The following is an 18,358-nucleotide window of genomic DNA, read 5'->3' as shown; positions in this document are numbered from 1 at the left end:
ACCCCCTGAACCCCCCACAGGGAGTAGGGTCACAGTCACCATTGAACAGCACCGCTAAAGGCAATTAGGGTTAAGTGCCTTGCTCAGGTACAGATTTTTTATATATATTTATTATCTTGTCAGCTCCGGTCCTCAAACCAGCAACCTTTCAGTTACTGGCCCAACGCTCTCACCTCAAGGCTACCTGCCATCCCTGGTATGACAGCTCAATATAGATAGACTGCAGTTTGGAATACAGAGTTCTGCTCATTGTGTCTGACTTTGATCGGACAATGTTAGCCTTATACAGCCTTATATATGGTCTGGTTTATGGTTCCCCAAGGTAAAGTATGTCCTCTCCTCATGTCCCTTTTCTGCATCATGTCCCCTCCTACCTCTATGATTTTTCAAATGTTTGTTTTTTATCACAGTACAAATAGTGTAATAAGTTTAAACAATCTCTGTTCTTCATTGAACCTTTTTGTATGTTTTTACAATCTTATGTATCATAAGGCAGCTGTGTGACGAACAATGACATATCTCACATCTCACATCGCAGTCAAATATGTGTATTTCCTGTCAATCCTCATGCGATGTTTAACCTGAGACTGATGCAGACGCAGAAGTGACTTACTCTCAGCCTCAAAACAACCACATCACAATTGACCACAGTTTTCTCTGGTTTCTAACTATGTTTGTGTATGCATTCTTTCCGTGAGCATGGCACAAGATACGGGGGTCCCTCAGGTGTCAAAGGAATCCAAATACAAAGACCAGAGCTCCCTCCTTGTTTCTGCAAGGTTACGTTTCACTTTGTCAACCCTGGCTGTGTAACTGATAGCCTGATAAAAATGTAGCAGACATGAACCTTGCATTGTTTTAAGAATTTCCTATGTAGAGACCAAGTGAAGGTTATTCACAGTGTCTCGCTAAGCTGAAGTGTGGAGTAACCTTGAAGGAAAACAAAGTCCCTCCTTCCTTAAGCTCTTGGTAGGGCAATACTGAATCATGAAGAACAATGTCCATCTATTCATAAACACAAATGATGATATTGGTGAGTGAAGAGATAACGGGAAGGGTGAGTAACAGACTTGTGTCAAGTCTAAAAAGAAGCATGCAGCTGAATAAATAATGTGGGTGACAATGGCCTCAGTTAACACCCTCCTCCCATTCCCATCCTCTTTCCCCTGCTTGTGGAATATGGAAGACCTTTGTGTCACCAAACTTGTCACTCCTCCACAATGACAAAAATAAAGAAAAAAAGTGAATAAATAAACTGGGTAGATGAATAACATGAACACCTATTTCTGAACCATTTCCATCAACAACTTTTTCTAACACTTTTACTATTCCTTCAGCTGCCCTCGGGCCAAACCAGAGCTCTCTTCTAACCATGTTAATCCCCTTGCAGGAACCCCCATAAACTGATTGAACCACTTCCTCAGTCGATCACACATTCACTAAACTTTTAACTTTATAGATAAGAAAAACATTTTTTTTTTTCAGGCGGGCATTGGCTTAATGAGTCAGTTTCAGCTCTCTATCCTTTTACCCACGACTTCCTCTAGAAAGGCAGGTTGGCTGCTTCCTGCCTGCCAAGCAGCCATGTCACTGATCTGAAAAGCTACTGTGGGGAAAAACAGCTGGTGAGTACTGAGGTCTTAGAAAGTCAACGCTGACTGACTGAGAGGCACATTTCTCAGGGTCATGACCCTGTGATCTTCGGCTGGGTAGCCTGTTAATGACAACACTGTCCAGGGAGGACGCTTCCTTACTGGAATGTTCACAGAGAATGATAGTGATAGAGAGCTGAGTGGAAAATAAGGTTCGGCTTCATGCCTATTTGATTGCAGGATTTAATGAGCTGAGGCTCCTTGTCATATTTGGACATTGGATTTGAAGCGCAATCAATCGATATATCTTGTGCATTTGAAATGTTGGATTTGGAAGAAATACACTGAAATACACTGAGTGGACAAAACATTAGGAATCTTTTCATGACATAGACCGCTCAGGGGAATCCAGGTGAAAGCTATGATCCCTTATTGATGTCACCTGTTAAATCCCCTTCAATCCGTGTAGATGAAGGGGAGGAGACAGGTTAAAGAAGGATTTCCATGGCCTAACGAATTGAGGCTGTTCTGAGGGCAAAAAGGTGTGCAACTCAATATTAGGAAGGTGTTCCTAATGTTTTGTACATTCAGTGCATATACTGATGCCATCAATCAAGGTTTAAAGTTGAGAGTCACATTTATGTCTGCAACCACTGGGTACTTTGCAGGAAATTTAAATTATTCCTTATCAAATCTCGCGAATGGCCTTTTGAGATCACCATTTTCAATAGTGCCAAACTCATCAAGTCTGTAAACCGGCCCTTAGTTTATGTGGTTCAATAGAGTAATTATGTTGTCATCGTCCTTGAAATATCATAGAAATTGGGATCTATCTGGAAGTCAGAGATATGGGGAGCGGAGATACTGTATAAGCGGGCTAACAAAACAAACATTTCTATTATATTTTTGTAATCGTATCTACCCATCTGACAGGCATATCTTTGTGAGGTATTTCTTCGATTATTGTATAAATCAGTCTCTGGAATGGTGCGAAATTAAAACTAACTTTCCGTACTAATTTTAACTGTAATCCTAGTGTTGATTGACAATGTTGTCAGAACTCAGAATAGCTTTGCGTCGGCATTACACACACTTTTCTGTCCACAGCACTTGGATTATTTAAGATTATGGTGTAATTCCCATTTTAATCTTCACTGCATTAAGATTTTCAGGCTGAAATACTATGTGGAAGAGTAGCGACCGGCAGCGATGAAGTGTCTTAAGCGTCTGATGAGATCGTGAAATCTGCTCTCATCCTCGTCCTTTTCTCCCGCTTATCACAGCATTTTTTTTTTCTCATGAAAACTCGTGCTGCCACCGCCAATGAATTGATCATCAGTTTGCTTTGCTGGTTTAAGCTTTTATCGTGTAAAGGCAAAAATAAGATAGTACTGTGAAGTTCAAAGGTCTAATTCCCTAAACTAAAGGCCATTGGGCCTGAGGAGACTAGATGTTGGCTTAACATTACCTTCAAATGCAATCTGACTCAATTGAAATGTCTTCTCTGAACAGGTGGTTGAAGCAACAAAAAATAATTTATGAAAATGTATAAATGTAGAAATTATCAAGGAAAGAGTGCATCCGAGAACATCCCATCATCAACAACTGAAACAGACCATTTGCAGGCTGCTCAGTTTTATTGTAAACTTGCTTGATCCTTGTATTCACGCAGAAACAAAATGGCCGTACCTGAACCACGTTCTTCCGGCTGGACCTCTCTGTTGTCCATTCAACCACGACCCCACAGAGATCCACCCCATCAGGGCTGCAGCCAGGTTTCTACAGACATATAAGAGGCAGAGTGGAGAGGTGTTTAGTGAATAAAGGTTAATATACTGAACAAAAATATAAACGCAACATGTGAAGTGTTTGTCCCATTTTTCATGAGCTGAAATAAAAGATCCCACAAAAATCTTATTTCTCTCAAATTTTGTGAACAAATTTGTTTACATCCCAGTCAGTGAGCATTTTTCCTTTGCCAAGATATCTCTGCCATAAGCCAAAAGTATTTTTAAAGAATTGAGCAGTATGTCCAACTGGCCTCACAACTGCAAACTAAGTGTGACCACACCAGCCCAGGACCTCCACATCTGGCTTCTTCACCTGTGGAATAATCTGAGACCAGCTACCTGGACATCTGATGAAAATGTGGATTTGCAAAACTGAAGAATTTCTGCACAAACTGTCAGAAACCTCCTCAGGGAAGCTCAGCTGCTGCGTGATCATTGTCCTCACCAGGGTCTTGACCTGAATGCTGTTCAGCGTTGTAACCAAGTTCAGTGGCCAAGGACTCACCTTCGATGGCCACTGGCATGCTGGAGGAGTGTGCTCTTCAGATTCATCGCGTTTTCAACTGGGAGATGGCGTGTATGGCGTCGTGTGGGCGAGCGGTTTGCTGACGTCAACGTTGTGAACAGAGTGCCCCATGGTGGCAGTGGGGTTATGGTATGGGTAGGCATAAGTTACAGACAACAAAAACAATTACATGTCAATTTGATTGCACAGAAATACCCTGATGAGATCCTGAGACCCATTGTCATGTCATTCATCTGCCGCCATCTCCTCATGTTTCAGCATGATAATGCACAGCCCCATGTTGCAAGGATCTGTACACAATTCTTGGAAGCTGAAAATGTACGTCAGCATGTTCCAGTTCCCACCCATACTCAGCAACTTCACACAGCCATCAAAGAGGAATGGGACAACATTACACAGGCCATAATCAACAGCCTGATCAACTCTATGTGAAGGAGAGCATGAGGCAAATGCATGAGGCAAATGGTGGTCACACCACATACTGACTGGTTTTCTGATCCATGACCCTACCTTTTTTTAGGTTATCTGTGACCAAAAGATGCATATCTGTATTCCCAGTCATGAGAAATCCATAGATTAGGGCCTAATGTATTTATTTCTACTGACTGATTTCCCTATATGAACTTTGAAATTGTGTGTGTTGTGTTTGTGTAACGGCAGATTTCCTCTTCGTCTGAAGAGGAGTAAGGATCGGACCAAGATGCAGAGTGGTAAGTGTTCATGACGATTTATTTAAAAAACTAACTGAACACTGAAATACAAAACAATAAACGATGTAATGAAAACGAAAACCGAAACAGTACCGTGTGGCGACAAACACTCACACGGAAACAAACACCCACAAACCAACAGTGAAACCCAGGCTACCTAAGTATGATTCTCAATCAGAGACAACTAACGACACCTGCCTCTGATTGAGAACCATACCAGGCTGAACACAAAAACCAACATAGAAAAACAAACATAGACTGCCCACCCCATCTCACGCCCTGACCATACTAAATAAAGACAAAACAAAGGAAATAAAGGTCAGAACGTGACAGTATCCCCCCCCAAAGGTGCGGACTCTGGCCGCAAAACCTGAACCTATAGGGGAGGGCCTGGGTGGGCGTCTGTCCGCGGTGGCGGCTCTGGCGTGGGACGTGGACTCCACTTCACCCTAGTTTTAGTGCGCCTCTTAGCCCGCCTCCGTGGCCTCTTTAGAGCGGCGACCCTCGCCGCGGACCTTGGATTGGGGACCCACGCCACGGGTCCCGAATGGACAGGAGACGCCGGCAGCGCCGGACAGGCGCGAGACTCCGGCATCGCCGACGTGACAGGCGGCTCTGGCAGCTCCTGGCTGGCTGACGGCTCAGGATAGACTGGTGGCTCTAGCAGCTCAGGACAGGCGGGAGACTCTAGCAGCTCAGGACAGGCGGGAGACTCTAGCAGCTCAGGACAGGCGGGAGACTCTAGCAGCTCAGGACAGGCGGGAGACTCTAGCAGCTCAGGACAGGCGGGAGACTCCGGCTGTGCCGGACAGGCGGGAGACTCCGGCTGTGCCGGACAGGCGGGAGACTCCGGCAGCTCCGGAGTGAAGGGCGATTCCGGCATCACCGATGTGACAGGCGGCTCTGGCAGCTCCTGGCTGGCTGACGGCTCTGGCAGCTCCTGGCTGGCTGACGGCTCTGGCAGCTCCTGGCTGGCTGACGGCTCTGGCAGGTCCTGGCTGGCTGACGGCTCTGGCAGGTCCTGGCTGACTGACGGCTCTGGCAGGTCCTGGCTGACTGACGGCTCTGGCTATGCACACGCACTGTGCGCTCCACCGCATAACACGGTGCCTGCCCGGGCCCTCTCTCTCTCCGGTAAGCACGGGAAGTTGGCACAGGTCTCCTACCTGACTTCACCACACTCCCCGTGTGCCTCCCTGTGTACCCCCCCCCCAATAATTTATTGGGGCTGTTTCTCAGGCTTCAAGCCGCGCTGCCTCCTCATACCACCGCCTCTCAGCTTTCGCTGCCTCCAGCTCAGCCTTGGGGCGGCGATATTCACCCGGCTGTGCCCATGGTCCCTTGCCATCCAGAATCTCCTCCCAAGTCCAGGAGTCCTGTGATTTTGGACGCTGCTTGGTCCTTTTTTGGTGGGTGTTTGTGTAACGGCAGATTTCCTCTTCGTCTGAAGAGGAGTAAGGATCGGACCAAGATGCAGCGTGGTAAGTGTTCATGACGATTTATTTAAAAAACAAACTGAACACTGAAATACAAAACAATAAACGATGTGATGAAAACGAAAACCGAAACAGTACCGTGTGGCGACAAACACTCACACGGAAACAAACACCCACAAACCAACAGTGAAACCCAGGCTACCTAAGTATGATTCTCAATCAGAGACAACTAACGACACCTGCCTCTGATTGAGAACCATACTAGGCTGAACACAAAACCAACATAGAAAAACAAACAGACTGCCCACCCCAACTCACGCCCTGACCATACTAAATAAAGACAAAACAAAGGAAATAAAGGTCAGAACGTGACAATTTGTATTTTTGCTCAGTGTAGTTTCACTGCTGTGTTTGTGAATGGGACTCCTAAATGTATCATAGTTGTGCAGTAAATATCAAAATAGATGTTTAAAGAGGGACGCTTTCTCTATAATGGACAGATATTTGATATAAATCACAATGAATAAACAAAAGGAAGTGCTCTACCCAAATATCATATTTTTGTTATAGCACTTTTTCATATTCATTATGCTGTAAACTGAGAATGTACATGTGCTGTAATTCTCTATCATTCAAACCTTTAATATCTTATTCATATCCTCTATGGAATTAAAGAAGCGGTGTGTAACCGTATGAAAACAAGTATGGTATCATTTTCAGACAAAGAGAATGTGATTTAGAAAATGTAGCTTTTTTAAAGAAGAACTAATCAGTGTTAAAGGCATGGGAACTCATTTAGATATAATATCCCTTTATTGTTGTCTCAGACAAGGGAAATCATGGGTAAATTATAGTGAGATGCTGTAAAAAAATCAAGATGATAAGGACATTCTACAACAGTATTACAATGTAGTATCACAATACACTGTAAACACCATAAATCAGAATCAAATCAAGCTATCTTAGGCCTTGATTTGCTCACTGAGATCCCACATGCCTAGCCTGGAATAAACTGAACCTTGACGACTCAATTAACTACCTTGGCTGACAGGTACAGTATTGGATAAATTAGGGGATATTTGATTTATAGTACCTGCCTCAGACAGAGTAAACTACATGTGTTTAAGTTGGATGATCTAAAATACTGCCCATTCTTGTTTCTACTGAATAAATAACTCTCCTTACAGAATGATGTACACATTGCAGGTGAACTCATATATCCTGACTTTATATGCTGGTGACGACATTGTATATTCAGACCCAAACCTAAATACTGCCCACAGCGACCAAATGATAACACAAGAGATTAATAAGCTGTTTATTCTACTCTGAAACAAAGATAAATTAAATTATCAAATGAACACACACACACACACACACACACAACCAACCTCCACTGTACCAACTATTTCCATCGGAAAGGGGGGAGATATGTCAATCTATGTGGAAGTGGAAATGTCTCTCTCGCCCATAATGAACTATTGGACAGGGAGAGTCTGACAGACCGTTGCCCTGGTGGGGCTCAGTAAGGGAGAGGGCTTTGATTAAGTCCTTGGAGCTTCATTAAAAAGCATGGCAAGCTCATTTTAGAGACTCCCCCCAACCACCCCTTCTTTCGCTCTCTCTGCCAGTCACCAGTTTCTCTCTGTCTCGCTCCACCTCTCCCTCTCCATCTCTCTCTCAGAACCACATCAGGGCAGGGTGGATTAAAGTCACATACTATACACACACACACACACACACACACACACACACACACACACACACACACTATATGCAGTCCACTTCACAAGGGGGTAAACAGTTCCTCATTGCTTTTTGATGGGGTGAGCTCCAGTCCTTGGGATCAAAGCCAAAGTTAATTTGCCAGTTTGAGAAATCAGAAAATGAAAAGAAAACGCTTCATTTCTGGCATCAAATTAAAATGCACATAGCGTGTGTTCACTCAACATTTGCACTCATAATGCTAATAGGCAATCCCTCAGAAGGTTGATTTGAGGCTGTAATTGAACATTGCCCCCTCGTATTCAGCAGGTTACCAACCTATTGATGTCACTTTTTTACTTTACAGAACTGTCACTTTTTACTTTACTGTGTGTGTGTGTGTGTGTGTGTGTGTGTGTGTGTGTGTGTGTGTGTGTGTGTGTGTGTGTGTGTGTGTGTGTGTGTGTGTGTGTTGTAAAAACCTACCAAATTCGTCAGGGCTTCTTGCTTGCTCTCTTTATAAAACAGAAGTTTATCAGTCTCCAGGACTACCCAAGTTGAAGCCCAGTTCTTCCTCAGTTTTTTGCCTCCATCTGATATTTTGGCTTTATTCAAATATTCACCTTTCAAAACAACCTGAAATGCATGATGTAACATTTAGCCTTTAACGTATATTAAATCAATTAAATATTAAAATAAAACACATGCTATTTTATCAGTATAAACTAAATAAATATACCTATTTTAATATGTAAAAAAGGCCTGCTGAGTTAAAAGCATAGAAACATATTTATAGTGAATAATACTTAAAAGTTAGACTTATAGAAATAGTCTAATAGTCAATAGCAACCATATAGCAATAAAGTATAATAAACCAAATACATTCCTTCCCATATGTTGCCATACAAACAGTTATTTTTGATGACCTGTCATACTCACAAGACTCTCTGCAGCTCCACCAATGTTATGCTGAGACTGGTTCCTCCGGTGGCGAGAGATCTACAGAAACATAAAAATATATTGAAGAGGAGGTGATTTCCCTGACTGTTTCAAATCAGAGCTGTTGCTTGATTGTGGCCATATTGTCTTAGCTAATAAAATTGGTTCAGTGAAATTAAAGGTGTACAGGTACTGCTAAGGGTCTATGTATTCCATGCAGTAAAGATGATGCAATATACTGCATACAGAGTATGGTTACGTGTGAACGTCTATATACAATATACATATACAATGTCTATATCATACAAGACTATACAGTCTCTGATAGTAATGTGTATGGAGCCACCGTGGGGTTAATGAGGAGACCTCGCATTGTGACAACAGATTGACAACGCACACAACCCAGTGCTAACCCAAATCAGACCATGAGAATTCAGATCAATATCACAGCAATGTAAACACTCGTTCCAAAAGATAAACATGGACACAAATACAGCAAGATTATTGACAGTGTCATTTGACAAATCCATTCTCAACTGCATGTATTTCAGTATTGTAGTAATAGAGTGGCAGCAGAAGCAGTACTAGGTATAGCTATAGTAAAGATAGCTTAGAAGAGGTTGAGGTTATACATAGTTGAACAAGAGTTCTGCGATATCCACACCCTTTACTATGGAAACACAGCTCACAGAATGTATGGTTTGGTCGTCAGTTTTTTCCTTCAGCACGGTGCTGGCCTGCCCTCTACTGTTCAAAGTATAGGCCTACCCCGGCACGCCGAGTCCTATATTCATCATGATTGGGTCCTGCTATATTCTCTCATTAATCACAGTGTAAGAGGGTGGAGCTGGTCACAGTACAGCTGGTTTTAACACACTTACGTCCATATATGGGAGGAGGTCAAGAAAGCATTTCTCTGCTCTCTGGTAACATATCTAATACATGGGAGTAAACAAATAACGTTTATTTTGATGTCTGTTAGACGAGACCCTCTGTGTAATGAATGTAATGAAATGAAAAGTACATCTGCAATACGAACAACATTCATAAACACTGATGCAATGTTAAAGCAACACTCTTAACGTTCCGTGTTCTGAGTTGTGTTTGTTCCGAGTTGTTAATGACCATGTTTGTAGTCCGTAGGAACTGGTTCATTATCTGCAGTAGCCTTTGCATCTCTGTCCTCCGGACAAACTGTATTATTGCAGTATAAGACGTCTCACAAACAAGTATCATCTGCATAATTAGCAAACAAGCAACCCAACAAAACCACAGACGTGGCCTCACGGCAGTGATCATCTGAATAATTCAGTTTGCTGTCAATGACTAATAAACCCTATGAAGGTTTACAATACAACTGTGTATGTTAAGCAATCTAAACTGACGGATTGAAGGTCAATGGCCTGTTGTAAACACATCTAGTACTATTCGCTATCTGAAATTTTGCAGATGAATATTCCAGCCAACAGACAGATGTATTGTATGATACGATGTATGAACCACTATGCTAACTAGAGGTGTCAGCCAGCCCCTCCACCAGCTTCTGAAAAATATTAAATGGTTGGGGTTATGTCCAGTTCATTGTCAACATGGTAGCTACATTATTCCAAATATGCTACACCAGATTGCTCATTTTGTAAATGCATCATCTGTTTTATCTTTACCCTGATTTTCCCACAGGGAAGTGCTCAGAGTCAAACAGAGATCAGCTCAATTAAGCTAATGATAATCACCTAATGTGCGACAACAGTTTAGAAACAATATAATCATAATTACTGGAATTTATATAAGCACAGTTCACCAAATGGCTAACAATATTCAATAAGCCTCTACAATCAGAGTATATCCGGCTGATAGGTGTGTGTGTGTGTGTGTGTACGCCTACACTGAGGGTACAAACATAAAGAACACCTCATCTTTCCATGACATAGACTGACCAGGTGACTGTCTTGCTCTGTATGTATGATCCATTATTGATGTCATCTGTTTAATCCACTTCAATCAGTATAGATGAAGGGGAGGAGACAGGTTAAAGAAGGATTTTCAAGCCTTGAGTCAATTGAGAGATGGATTGTGAGACAATTGTGTATGTGTGCCATTCAGAGGGTGAATGGGCAAGACAAAATATTTAAATGCCTTTGAACGGGGAATGGTAGTAGGTGCCAGGCACACCGATTTGAGTGTGTCAACTGTCAAGAACTGCAACGTTGCTGGATTTTTTTCACGCTCAACAGTTTCCTTTGTGTATCAAGAATGCTCCAACAACCAAGGGACATCCAGACCAAGGCAGGCCGGTGGTCGAAAACAGGTAATTGACGAAAGAGGACAAAGGAGGCTGACACAAAATGTGCAGAGCAACAGACGAACTGCAGTTAGTCAACTGACAGTCCAGTACAACATTGGTGTCCAAAGAACCATAAAATAATGCACAACTCGTTTGAACTTAACACAAATGGGGTATGGCAACCGACGATCTTACAAAGTTCCACTTCTTTTAGAAACAAAACAAAAAACTGTGGTTACAGTGGGCTAAGGAACGAAAACCCTGGACACTGGAGAATTGGAAAAACATTGCCTGATCTGATGAATCCCGGTTCCTGCTGTTTCACACTGATGGGAGGACTAGGGTATGCAGATAACCACATGAGTACAAGCATCTAACATGCTGTGTGTCAACATTGCAGGCTGAAGTAGGTGCTGGGATGGCACACATTGAGCCTCTTGATAAAATTGGAGCAACGTTTGAATGCCACAGGCTATTGCCAATCAAGTGCATCCCTTCATGGCAACAGTATATTTTTAAAACAGGATAATGCCCCTTGGATAGGACTGTCCAGGAATATCAATCCAAGTTTCAGTACCTTGGAGAGTCCACACCCTTACAAATTGAGGCTGTTCTGAGGGCAAAAGGGGGTTCCACTCAAAATTATGAATGTGTTCCTAATGTTTTGTACACTCAGTGTATACTCACAGGTTTGGGAGGCAGATCAGGATCCTGCAGGACCATGGACTTGGTTTGACTCAGGCGTTCCCCGCTGCTCTGGGAGCTCTTGATGCGCATCTGGACTGTACCTTGTGCTGCTCCGGTCAACTGGTGGGGCAAAATCAGAGGCGGCTGTTTCCCTACATTCTGAAGATTGGTGATTCTGGTCAAAAGGAGATGAAAACATAAGTGGATGTTAAGATTAAAATATTGATGAAAAAAACAAGTATTATCCAATTGATAAGATTTCTTATAAATCAATAACCTATACACTGAAGAAGGCTATTAAGTCAAAATGTCTGTGTATGCTATCCTGATGCAGTAAAAAATAATACATTTTTGGAAAATGAAGTATGCTTCATGCAACATCGTTTTGAGGGCCCAAACAAACTTTTGGGAAAGAATGATGGTCCTCCTTTGATTCAAATATTGATAAATAATAAGTAGTATCCAACTGATAAGATTTCTAATAATTAAATGGACACCTCATAGAAGGCTGTTAAAAGTGCTGTTTTTGCTTTTGGGAGTGCATTAATTCATTTGGTTTAGCTGTGACGTTCAGGAGATGAGGAACATTTAGGGGCAGACGCTTCGAGAAGTCTGGCCTAAGCTTGAGGACTTTAACTTTCCTTCCTGTAATGGTTGACTCAATAAAGCATTGCAAAACACCCTTCTTGCTGTAATGTGTCTTTCGATGAGCAGGAAAAATACTCACAGTCTGCTTATTTAACGACTCTCACAAATCTACCCACTGACAAAAATCTATGTTAAATCTAAACAACGATCATGTAAATGTAAATACTAAGGCACATCCAGTCAATGTCATAAAATATATATATATATATTTTTTACCAAATGTGTGTTATTGACTGATGTTTTTTTGAAAAGCTGCACAGTGTCTCACAACAGGAAGCAAATCTAAAACTCCTTCCCCAAAAAAACAATTCAGAAATCAACCAAAGTACTTAATGTTTGCTTAGAGCCTAACATCTCTTCTTGTTTCTGATTACCACATTAACAATGCAGTAAATAAAGATGGCCATGTGATACATATCATCATATATCTGGTATAGACTTGCAGAATTGTGCAGAATTGTCAATTGACAGACAGGATAATGAATGCAGTTTCAAAAAGTTACTTTAGCAACGTAAAAAAAAAAGAGACAAATTCTCTATATTTTTTGAATTCACACTTGTTCAACAGCAAATCTACGGTATCCTGTGGCATCTAGCATGTCCTGTTTTAACTGCATGTAGACAGGGCATTCCTAAACAACATCTACCATGTTATAACGATTCTGGAATATAATACTCAAGAATAACGGATATTCCTCACGTGTCAACAACTTTCCACCTATCAGCCACGTCCAGTAAGGACCCAGGCCACTGACACCATTGCTCAGGTGTTACATCTCTTTAAGTCACCAATGGCCCCCACTAAACCCCAAATACTCTTAAAAGCAAGGAAACAGCAATCTTTCAATTTTCAAACACAAACCCACTAGAATGGTGTCTTTCTTACCTCGTCCCCGCCATGCCTCTATCAAATCAATCTGCCACAGATCACAAAAAGAGAGAAAGAGTGCAAGTCTTCCTTTTAGAGGAAGTAGGTTTCATCATGTGTTGTACTCAAACCATTGCTGCTCTACAGTTGATGTGAACATCTGTTACATGTCGCAGGCTCAGGTCCCCACTTCCTGAAGGGTGCTACTTGCACAGAAATAGTCTGACTGAAACTTGCTTCAACTTCAAAAGTGAATACCGGTACACATTACTAACGCATGTACAATAGAGGTGGAATCTGACCATCACACAATCTGAGAACAGCGTGAATCAGAATTATCCCTCCTGCAGCAGAGAGTTGGTGTACGGGACAACAACTTGTGTGGTTTTCCGCTACTCCTTTTTGGCCTGTTTTTAGTAACAGCTTGTTTCAAACATCTCCCTTGCCCAAGTGTAGTTTGAAAGTTAGTTGTGCATGCCTTGTGGTAAGTTTCACTGCAGTTAATGTTGTCCTAACTTAAATTCTATTTGGTTACAGTGATTTTTATAGTTTGCATCAATAAAAAAGTGGTCAGTTGAAACAGATGCTAAACTACAGGACTGTTTTGCAATCACAGACTGGAACATGTTCCGGGATTCTTCCGATGGCATTTAGGAGTACACCACATCAGTCACTGGCTTTACCAATAAGTGCATCGAGGACGTCGTCCGCACAGTGACTGTACGTACATACCCCAACCAGAAGCCATGGATTACAGGCAACATTGGCACTGAGCTAAAGGGTAGAGCTGCCGCTTTCAAGGTGGTGCAGGACTCTAACCCGGAAGCTTACAAGAAATCCTGCTATGCCATGCGGCGAACCATCAAACAGGCAAAGATCAATACAGGGCTAAGAGTGAATCATACTACACCGGCTCTGATGCTCGTCTTATGTGCCAGGGCTTGCAAACTATTACAGACTACAAAGGGAAGCACAGCCGCGAGCTGCCCAGTGACATGAGCCTACCAGACGAGCTAAATCACTTCTATGCTCGCATCGAGGCAAGCAACACTGATGCATAACAGTCGTCAACTGTTCCGGACGACTGTGTGATCACGCTCTCCATAGCCGACGTGAGTAAGACCTTTAAACCGGTCAACATACACAAGGCTGCGGGGCCAGACGGATTACCAGGACGTGTGCTCCGGGCATGTGCTGACCAACTGGCAGATGTTTTCACTGACATTTTCAACATGTCCCTGATTGAGTCTGTAATACCAACATGTTTCAAGCAGACCATAGTCCATGTGCTCAATTACACAAAGGCAACCTGCCTAAATGTCTACAGACCGTAGCACTCATGTCTGTAGCCATGAAGTGCTTTGAAAGGTTGGTAATGGCTCACATCAACACCATTATCCCAGAAACCCTAGACCCACTCCAATTTGCATATCGCCCAACAGATCCACAGAGGATGCAATCTCTATTGCACTCCACACTGCCCTTTCCCACCTGGACAAAAGGAACACTTATGTGAGAATGTTGTTCACTGACTACAGCTCAGCTTTCAACACCATTGTACCCTCAAAGCTCATCACTAAGCTAAGGATCCTGGGACTAAACACCTCCCTCTGCAACTGGATCTTGGAATTCCTGACGGGCCACCCCCAGGTGGTGAGGGTAGGTAGCAACACATCTGCCACACTGATCCTCAACACTGGAGCTCCCCAGTGGTGTGTGCTCAGTCCCCTCCTGTACTCCCTGTTCAACCACGACTCCAACACCATCATTAAGTTTGCAGATGACACAACAGTGGTAGGCCTGATCACCAACAATGATGAGACAGCCGATAGAGAGGTCAGAGACCTGGCCGGGTGGTGCCAGAATAACAACGTATCCCTCAATGTAACAACGACTAAGGAGATGATTGTGGACTATAGGAAAAGGAGGACCAAGCTGGAGTGGAGCAGGTGGTAGTGGAGCAGGTTAAGAGCTGTAGAGCTGTAGAGGAGCAGTAGTGTAGTGGAGCAGGTTGAGAGCTTCAAGTTCCTTGGTGTCCACATCAACAACAAACTAGAATGGTCCAAGCACACCAAGACAGTCGTGAAGAAGGTACGACAAAGCCTATTCCCCCTCAGGAAACTAAAAAGATTTGGCATGGGTCCTGAGATTCTCAAAAGGTTCTACAGCTGCAACATCGAGAGTATGCTGACTGGTTGCATCACTGCCTGGTACGGCAATTGCACGGCCTCTGACCGCAAGGCACTACAGAGGGTTGTGCATACCGCCCAGTACATCACTGGGGCTAAGCTGCCTGCCATCCAGGACCTCTACACCAGGCGGAAGGCCTGAGGAAGGCCCTAAAAAGTGTCAAAGACCCCAGTCATAGACTGTTCTCTCCTACCGCACGGCAAGCGGTATCGGAGTGCCAAGTCTAGGACAAAAAGGCTTCTCAACAGTTTTTACCCCCAAGCCATAAGGCTTCTGAACAGGTAATCAAACGGCTACCCGGACTATTTGCATTGTGTGCCTCCCCCAACCCCTCTTTCTACGCTGCTGCTACTCTCTGTTTATCATATATTTATAGCAACTTTACCTATACATTCATGTACATACTACCTCAATTGGGCCGACCAACCAGTGCTCCCGCACATTGGCTAACCGGGCTATCTGCATTGTGTCCCACCCACCACCCGCCAACCCCTCTTTTGCGCTACTGCTACTCTCTGTTCATCATATACTGTATGCATAGTCACTTTAACCATATCTACATGTACATACTACCTCAATCAGCCTGACTAACCGGTGTCTATATGTAGCCTCACTACATTTATAGCCTCACTACTGTATATAGCCTGTCTTTTTACTGTTGTTTTATTTCTTTACCTACCTATTGTTCACCTAATACCTTTTTTTGCACTATTGGTAAGAGCCTGTAAGTAAGCATTTCACTGTAAGGTCTACTGTTGTATTCGGCGCACGTGACAAACTTTGATTTGATTTGTTTTTGCAAGGCACCAGCATACTTCCATTAGCAAAATGTAGAGATACACTGAGTGCACAAAACATTAAGAACACCTTCCTAATATTGAGGTGCACCCTGCTCTTTTGTCCTGCACATTCACCCTCTGAATGGCAGGCATACACAATCCATATCTCAATTGACTCAAGGCTTAAAAATCCTTCTTTCACCTGACTCCCCCCTTCATCTAAACTGATTGAAGTGAATTTAACAGGTGACATCAACATGGATCATAGCTTTCACCTGGATTAACCTGGTCAGTCTATGTCACGGAAAGAGCAGGTGTCCTTAATGTTTTCTACAGTAACAGTTCACAATATGAATGGTATACACTTTATATCAAGATATATAATCCAACTCTCTAAAAACAAGTCTCTCACCGTTGCCGCCTGCTATAGACCACTCTCTGCCCCTAGCTGTGCTCTGGACACCATATGTGAACTAATTGCCCCCCATCTATCTTCAGAACTTGTGCTGCTAGTTGACCTAAACTGGAACATGCTTAACACCCCAGCCATCCTACAATCTAAGCTTGATGCCCTCAATCTCACACAAATTATCAATGAACCTACCAGGTACCACCCCAAAGCCGTTAACACGGGCACCCTCATAGATATCATCCTAACCAACTTGCCCTCTAACTATACCTCTGCTGTTTTCAACCAAGATCTCAGCAATCGCTGCCTCATTGCCTGCATCCGTAATGGGTCAGCGGTCAAGCGACCTCCACTCATCACTGTCAAACGCTCCCTGAAACACTTCAGCGAGCAGGCCTTTCTAATCGACCCGATATTGACCTCATCACGTCAGTAGAGGATGCCTGGTATTTTTTTTTAAATGCCTTCCTCACCATCTTAAATAAGCATGCCCCATTCAAGAAATTTAGAACCAGGAACAGATACAGTATATCCTTTGGTTCTCTCCAGACCTGACTGCCCTTTACCAACACAAAAACATCCTATGGCATTCTGCATTAGCATTGAACAGCCCCCGTGATATGCAACTTTTCAGGGAAGTTAGAAACCAATATACACAGGCAGTTAGAAAAGCCAAGGCTAGCTTTTTCAAGCAGAAATTTGCTTCCTGCAACACAAACTCAAAAAAGTTCTGGAACACTGTAAATTCCATTGAGAATAAGAATACCTCCTCCCAGCTGCCCACTGCACTGAGGATAGGAAACTCTGTGACCACCGATAAATCCACTATAATTGAACATTTCAATAAGCATTTTTCTACGGCTGGCCATGCTATGCTTTCCACCTGGCTACCCCTACCCCGGTCAACTGCACTGTCCTCCCCACAGCAACTCCACCAAGCCTTCCCCATTTCTCCTTCTCCCAAATCCAGTCAGCTGATGTTCTGAAAGAGCTGCAAAATATGGACAAATCAGCCGGGCTAGACAATCTGGACCCTTTCTTTCTAAAATGATCTGCCTAAATTGTTGCAACCCCAATTACTAGCCTGTTCAACCTCTCGTGTCGTCTGAGATTCCCAAAGATTGGAAAGCAGCTGCGGTCATCCCCCTCTTAAAAGGGGGGGCCACTCTAGACCCAAACTGCTACAGACCTATATCTATCCTACCCTGCCTTTCTAAGGTCTTCGAAAGCCAAGTCAACAAACAGATTACCGACCATTTCGAATCCCACCGCACCTTCTCCGCTATGCAATCTGGTTTCAGAGCTGGTCATGGGTGCACCTTAAGGTCCTAAACGATATCTTAACCGCCATCGATAAGAAACAATACTGCGCAGCCGTATTCCTTGACCTGGCCAAATCTTTCGACTCTGTCAATCACCACATCCTCATCGGCAGACTCGATAGCCTTGGTTTCTCAAATGATTGCCTCGCATGGTTCACCAACTACTTCTCTGATAGAGTTCAGCGTGTCAAATCGGAGGGCATGTTGTCTGGGCCTCTGGCAGTCTCTATGGGGGTGCCACAGGGTTCTTTGGACACTGTGGCCTTCTTTGGACACTGTGTTAACAACCCTCCAGACGAGCTTAAATGCCATACAACTCTCCTTCCGTGGCCTACAACTGCTCTTAAATACAAGTAAAACTAAATGCATGCTCTTCAACCGATCACTGCCTGCACCTGCCCGCCCGTCCAGCATCACTACTCTGGACGGGTCTGACTTAGAATATGTTGACAACCACAAATACCTAGGTGTCTG

At 43.3% G+C, this 18,358-nt stretch overlaps 1 protein-coding gene across 9 annotated transcripts in view; it reads right to left on the bottom strand.

Annotated features, from left to right (window-relative positions):
* Positions 1 to 18,358, bottom strand: part of LOC110520180 (rho GTPase-activating protein 15) — a 68,747-nt gene that overhangs the window by 31,630 nt on the left and 18,759 nt on the right. For 7 of the 9 annotated variants that reach the window (XR_016494770.1, XM_090229905.1, XM_090229906.1 and 4 more), the window contains 4 exons: positions 11,669 to 11,843; positions 8,698 to 8,757; positions 8,245 to 8,394; positions 3,282 to 3,371 (listed from right to left, as the gene is read on the bottom strand). Coding sequence is in view for 7 of the 9 variants with exons in the window: in XM_090229905.1 (XP_090086031.1) it covers positions 3,282 to 3,371; positions 8,245 to 8,394; positions 8,698 to 8,757; positions 11,669 to 11,758 (390 nt within the window). In the remaining 2 variants the exon portion in view is untranslated. Of the gene's footprint in view, positions 1 to 3,281; positions 3,372 to 8,244; positions 8,395 to 8,697; positions 8,758 to 11,668; positions 11,844 to 13,202; positions 13,589 to 18,358 lie in introns of those variants that run through there. The other 2 variants (XR_016494769.1, XM_021597314.3) reach the window with 1 other exon arrangement.

The sequence above is a fragment of the Oncorhynchus mykiss genome, chromosome 3 (assembly GCF_057628025.1).
Source record: "Oncorhynchus mykiss isolate SJ-2025 chromosome 3, ASM5762802v1, whole genome shotgun sequence".
Taxonomy (NCBI): Eukaryota; Metazoa; Chordata; class Actinopteri; order Salmoniformes; family Salmonidae; genus Oncorhynchus; species Oncorhynchus mykiss.
This window is presented reverse-complemented; position numbering and strand designations above follow the sequence as displayed.